We start from the raw sequence: 6,773 nt of genomic DNA, 5'->3' as shown, positions 1-6,773 counted from the left end.
TCACCCCCCTCCAAGTTTGGTGGTCATACGCCATTCGGTTCCTAAGTTATAAGGGGGGGGGTCAAAAGAGCCCCCCGGTCCCAGAAATGCCAAAAAAGCCCGGTCTGGATAGGATTAAACAGTCACACCCTATAGTTGCAGTCCATTGAATGCTGACAAACATGGTAATAAACTTTGGCCACATTTCTGTCTGTTTGCTTTTGTTCGCCATCCTTCATGCTTCTTTGTGTAGCACTTGAGGGTGTAGCTTTGTCTAGCGCAGGAGGGTTATAACCTGTTTTAAGTTAGGTCTCTCAATCTGGGGTCCGTATCTCGAAAGCGTCTTTGCTAACTACGGTAGCAACGTCCTTCGTAAGAGCGACTCAACTCTCTCTCGACAGCGACGCTCACCATTAAACCCAAGGGAATGGTAAGATGGTCTTAAGACGGTCTTAAGACGGTTAGCAAGAATCGAGAAACGGACCCCTGGGTCTGAACTGATTTGTTCTCAGTCAGGGTTGACAATGAGGCCAGTCAATGATGATTTTCCCAAAGGATGACGTGAATGTCAATTGACCCGACTAGGGCCAATTTTGCTGCATTTTGGTCCATTCTTTGGCCATTGCTTCTTGGCCATTGCCTGTCCACTCCACCAGTGTCACGTTAAACTATAGCTGCTCCAGGGAGTCTGAGTGGGGCACTTGTGTGTCAATCTCCCCATCGCCTTCACACGGTCCTGCCCCCCCTACTCCAACCACTCCTCCTCCTCCTCCGACGCCTCCTCCTATTACTCCTCCATTGCACCCGGGCACCCCGCAGTCCCCAGGCACCTCCTCCTTGCCCACCCAGTGGATGCCCCCGTTTCCGTTCTCTCGCAGTGACGTCTGCGGCGACTGCCGGTCCAGCGAGCCGAACGTGGTGAACTGCACCCGCTTGCGCCGGGTGGTGGGCGAGTTGAGGGACTCGCTGCGCGCCGGAGCGGGTCTCCTGCCCAGCGTGGCCGTGCCGTGACATCCCCCGACCATCACACTTCCACTGGGGACGTTGCTGGTGGTGGTGGTGGTGACGGTGGTGGGAGAGCCCATGGCCTGCAGGTGGCACTGTCCGTGTCCGCGGCGGCTGAGGCTGTCCGTGCGGTCGATGTCGATGACCGTGGTGGCCTGTTGGCCGTGGTGGTGGTGGAGGAGGTGCTGGCTCTGCTGCATGGGGCTGCCCGGCACGCTCATCACCAGCTCGGCGTCTGTGCCCAGCCACACCCAGTCGTGCCGGTGGTGGCCGGCCGGCTCCGAGATCTGCACGGGCAGCTGCTTGTGCCGGAACTTGACCAGGTACATGCTGCAGTTGACCATGAAGACCAGGATGGCCAGGCAGAAGACCCCCAGCAGCGCGTACATGCCGATCTCCAGGTCGGTGAGGGTGCGGAGGCCTAGAGGGTTGTCTGCGCTCAGGCTGTCGTCCTCATTGGTGCTGCCGGGGGTTTTCTTGTTGTCGTTGTAGGGTACGTCGCCCAGGTTGGGGAAGTTCACCAGGTTGCCTGAGGCTTTGCCCACGCCTCTAGAGGAGTTGCTGGACACTCCTCCTCCGGCGTCAGGGTTTATGACCGTGGGCTTGGTGGTGGTGCTGAGTTTCCTCATGGCGCTCTCCTCTCGCTCTCGCTCCGACGGTGAGCTTGCCGCAATGTCCTGTTCCGTTCCAGGTACAGGGGCCGCCGCGGCACCACCACCACCAGGTTGCTTTTTCTCTCCGCCGCCGCCGCCACCACCACCCGCCTCTGCGACTTCCTCCCCGTCGTTACCGTAGTCACTTCCACCGTCCCTGCCTGGAACAGCCACCCCGCCGCCGCCTCCACCCAGACCTGTGCCGGTGCCCATTGTGCCGTTCCCGTTGCCTCCTCCGGCGTCCCCTCTGCTGTTCCCCGTGGTCTGAAACTTCACCTTGAGCACCCCCAGCCCAATGGCCAGCACGGTCTTCCTCTTGAACTTGTGGCAGGCCTCGCAGATGCCCATTTCGATCCTCACCAGCGCCCCCTGTCCCTCGCCTTCCGCCACCACCGTCACCGCCGGCGGCTTGCCCTGGACGGACACGACGCCCTCGTCCAGGGAGGTGACGGACAGCCGGTAGTGCGTGGGGTCATAGAAGTCGAGAGGGGTGAGCGAGCCGTCAGTAAACTGGAGCCAGGCACTCGACACAGCCTCCTGAGAGCGAAAGAGACGTGGGGGGGCAGGGAAGATTGGCATGAAGATTGGTAGAGTGACAGAAGAGAGGGGAGAGAAGATGAGGTGGGTTAGGTAAAGGGACAAAGGAAATAAAAGGCATGGCAATACGAAAGGTTTGAGTGGGAGAGGACAAGGACAAGATGAGGACGACAGAGAGATTGAGAGGTAAAAAGATCAAAACGCAGAGGAGGAAAGACAAAGATGGGTTAGGTAAAGGGACAAAGGAGATACGGTAGAGAGATAACAACACCAAAGGTTGAGTGGAAGAATAAAAGGAAGCCATGAAGAAGACAGAGAGATACAGAGAGCGAAAGACGAGAGAGGGAAGATAGTTGTGGAAGAGCCCCAAGGTTAAATGAGAGAAGATAAGGGCAGAGGTAAAGACAGTGAAAGTGAATAGAGAATATGAGGATGGATTAAGTAAAGGGACAGTTGAGATAGGAAGACAGCAAAACAAGGAGTACAGTGAAAAAGAAAGCGAGATTGAGAGATTAAAAAAAGAGAGATTCAGACGCATGAAGAGAAGCATGAGCAATCAGAGGGGACTACATTATTTTTATGCTTAGCAGCCTGTGCCTAATGACTTACCTCCATGACGGAAAAAAATAACACCCCTTGTGTTTCAACTGCAATGGCGACAATGCCAAGGGCAGTGGAGCTTATTGTTACTGATTACGGCCGTGCCTGATAGAGCCAATGAGCAGAGAACTGATTACCATGGGGACTCGTTAAAAGCACATTCGAGACAACGAACTCCCTCTCGGCTCAGTGGCCATTGGCTTGACCTGTCTCACTGGCTCGTTTTGGAACTGGCTCAGCTAGGCTCTTCATCATCCGTTACCATGGCAATGCCAGGACGATGAGGATGGTTATGATGATGAAAGGTAATAAGCATACAGTACATTCACGGTAATAAGGATATATACATGTTAAAAGGAAACTAATGAATGCAAATGAATTAACTATTAGGTTAGATAATAAGCGTCACGGTAACTACAGTACGTGGGTGTACAAATAAAATCTAATTCTCTGGAGCATATGGAAATAAATGTACTATATTCACAGCAATTTCCTTTGGCTACGGGAGCTGGATTAGTTCACTCCTCGTCAATATGTGAAACTAATGAAGGTTTTATATGTCAGTGGCGCAGTGGTGGGGCTGAAAGGTCTGGCCTCGGTCTCTGGATAATGGGCACTCTGGAGCATTTTCGCACCTACGGCAGGTAGTTTTATTTTAATATGTGTCAGATCAAGATCAGCTATATCATTGTAAAGGTTGGCTCCATGTTATTAGTGTTATATCTGTACCATATGCAAGGTAATTTGTCTGGCACAGCTAGTACATGGACCAGGTTAATTCCCTGCATGTGTCTCTAATGAAGTCTTCCTACGTACTGTACATCGGTTGTGGAGGAGGTGGAAACAGTCTGGGCGCTGGTTTCCCTTTTGTTGCGACTTCAATTGTATGGACGTCACCAATGAGTAGCTACATCTTGGCAAAGGTTTTCTTCATGCTGTGAGAGATACAACATATATAATGTCATGAGGGTTTCTGAAGCGACAGTTGTGGAGGAGGTGAAAAGTCTGGTGCTGGTTTCCGTTCTATTATAATTAAGTTGTATGGAATTGAATGGCTGAGAGAGTTGAGCTGATGTGTGCTGATAAAGGTTGTCTTCATGTTGTAATATTGAAATAGCACTCCCCAGAGTTTCCTATATAAGAGTCGTGGCCGAAATACCGTATTAGCCCGAATATAAGACGATCCTGATTATAAGACGACCCCCCATTTTCAGTCTCATGTTTTGGGGAAAAAAGTTTTTTGAAGACTTAATTTTGTTTCACATTTGAAACTTTTCTCAAAATGCAGTTTTTAATTTGTTGGAAAATCTGAGGCTTTTTACAAAGAACAAATTTCACAATATAATTTTCATGGAATTTCCATGATATAAGACCACAGATGGCTACTCATATCCTTTTCCTTTCTTTACTCACTTCACCTGTCAAGCGCCAATAGGCACCGTAACAGGCTACAGCCGTCTGGGCCCGCCTGTTTAAAGTGCGACGCAACATAGCCTACATTCAGAGTCTGCGCCAGCCAGGCAGGCAACCAGTCCAGTAGAGATAGGCAATCTATTGTGCAATGCACAGATTTTGTGAAATGCTTTGTTGACAGCAATATCTAACCAGCAGCCGTCTCGCCAAATCGCCGTTCATTTTATGCATCCAAAGTTTTCCGTTGGACTGTAGAAACCGAACGTGACCAAAGGCAGATTGACGCATTGCACTTGAAACCCATGCGCTGCCTATCAGTGCCACGTTGACATTAAAAGTCCGATTGATATTCATTTCGTACCCAGGGTAAAACTCCTAGTGCTTTTATATGAACAAGACAATCTCTTGCCCTAACCATTATTCTGTGTTGTTGCATCGTTGCGAGGCATATCGTCGCTTTGTCGCGCACACAGATGACCATTGATTGGCTTATGACAGCATCCAAAACTTAGCCTACAGGTTGTTCGTCAAATCACCCTTCATTTCTTTAGTTCTAGTGGCGTTATCGGCTGACCAGAGAGAACGACCAAAGCTTTCCTGATGAGACTGTAAAACCAAACACAAATAAAAGCAGAGCAACAAACCGCGATTGACTTGTGTTTTTCCCCTTGCACTGTCGTCCGCATCGCGTTGACATTGACAGTGCGGTGCAACTGTCATAACGAAACAAGCATCTGCAAATTTGATATGGACAAAACAATCTCTTAACCCATCCATTATTGAGTTTTGTGGCATTGTTGTGAAGCATAGGCTAATGGCCGAATTCAGGTTAAGTTTTAAAAAAAAAATAAAAAAAAAATAAAAACATTTTTTTTTTTACTTTTTTCTCTAGCGCGCGGAAATAAGACGACCCCCCTTTTTAGAGTACTATTTTTAGAACAAAAACCACGTCTTATATTCGGGCCAATACGGTACATATTCTATTTTTCTCATTTTGATTCCTCATTTTGTTAGGATTAACTGACTTGATACAGTCATAGTTGCTCATGGTGCGAGGTAGGCAGTGGGTAGGTTGCTGACCTGTTCGAGTGCGGTGAGCCCCTCCTGGGTGGGGGCCAAATTGAACATTCTGATTGGTCACGGTTTGAGGTGTGACTGATGTGATTGGTGATTTAAGGGCACGATGGGCGGGCTGCTAATCAGTCTGAGGGTAGTGAACAAGCTCTGATTGGTTCGTGCATGTGATCTGACACAGAAATGTGATTTGTGTTTGTCTGTGTCTGTGTCTGTAGTGGGCGGGCTGACCTGTTTGAGACCGTTTACCTGTTTGAGGCTGGTCAGCTCCTCCTGGGTGGTGTTGGTGTCCAGGACAGCCCTGCTTGGTTGGTGTATGTGACCTCACTAATGTGATTGGTGCTTGTGTCTGTAGTGGGTGAGCCCTGATTGGTTGGTGTATGTGATCTGACTAATGTGATTGGTGACTGTGTGTGTAATGGGCGGTCCACTGACCTGTTTGAGGCTGGTCAGCTCCTCCTGGGTGGTGGCGGTGGCCAGGACGGCCCTGATTGGTTGGTGTATGTGATCTGAGTAATGTGATTGGTGGCTGTGTGTGTAATGGGCGGTCCACTGACCTGCTTGAGGCTGGTCAGCTCCTCCTGGGTGGTGGCGGTGGCCAGCACGGCTCTGTTGCTTCCTGGGCTGAGCTGCAGGCTGAGCGAGAGGCCGCTGACCAGCTGCAGGCCCAACTCTGTGATGCTCACGCGGTCCTCCAGCACGCGCACCGTACGCTCCGCCAGGATGGAGTCCGACAGCGGGGAGAAGACCTGTTAGCGACCGAGAAGAATATAATGTCACAAATAAGAAGGACACTATTGACGTACAGATGACGTACATACGGACGTACATACACATGTGCTTATATACCGTATGCATATACATTTAATGACCTATCCCATGACACATTATAGTCATCATCGGCATCATTACTGTGTGTGCATGAATCACCACAATTGAAGCATTGAATGGAATCAAGGAGCTTCGAAAATCTCGACATCTTAAGGTTTTATCATGCCTGCACATTATTGGGCAAATGGATCTAGTAATCAGCGAGACACAAAGCCAGATTTTTCATACAGGAGTCAGCAGAATAGATTTGTATTCCTTGCCCTGTTCAAAATAATCATTTCATTGTCCATGCATAGGCAGTGCAATTACATTAAATAAGCACTATTTCAGCAGCTAATTCACGAGAGCCTTTGGCTGTAGTGATGTAATGAGACTTTGGAGGTTAGATATGAAAAGGCCTGAGCCCCGGTTTCTGGGAAAAAAAATATCAAAACCTGTTTACAGCCACCCATTATTTTAAAATAAGGGCTAGCATGCAGCTTGTTTGCCTTTTGAAAAGAATAAGAAATTCATACATTTGTACATTTCACCCTCTGCAGCATCGATTTCAGAATCTGCTTTGCTCATATTAAAATCAAACAACCAACGGCTCATTTTTCTATGCAAACAGCGGGCAATCCAGGGTTATAATGTGGTAGAAACGCAGTCAGAACCGAACTGAACCCATCTGGCCCTGTCAAA

At 49.1% G+C, this 6,773-nt stretch overlaps 1 protein-coding gene across 1 annotated transcript in view; it reads right to left on the bottom strand.

The window, feature by feature from the left end:
- Positions 1-647: 647 nt before the first annotated feature.
- The window catches only part of LOC134446544 (transmembrane protein 132D), a 156,539-nt gene continuing 150,413 nt past the window's right edge, over positions 648-6,773 (bottom strand). Inside the window, exons 10-11 of the mRNA XM_063195908.1 lie at positions 5,819-6,010; positions 648-2,174 (exon numbers count right to left, since the gene is read on the bottom strand). Coding sequence (XP_063051978.1) covers positions 648-2,174; positions 5,819-6,010 — 1,719 coding nt within the window. The remainder of the gene's footprint in view (positions 2,175-5,818; positions 6,011-6,773) is intronic.

Source organism: Engraulis encrasicolus, chromosome 3, assembly GCF_034702125.1.
Source record: "Engraulis encrasicolus isolate BLACKSEA-1 chromosome 3, IST_EnEncr_1.0, whole genome shotgun sequence".
In the NCBI taxonomy this organism is placed as follows: Eukaryota; Metazoa; Chordata; class Actinopteri; order Clupeiformes; family Engraulidae; genus Engraulis; species Engraulis encrasicolus.
This window is presented reverse-complemented; position numbering and strand designations above follow the sequence as displayed.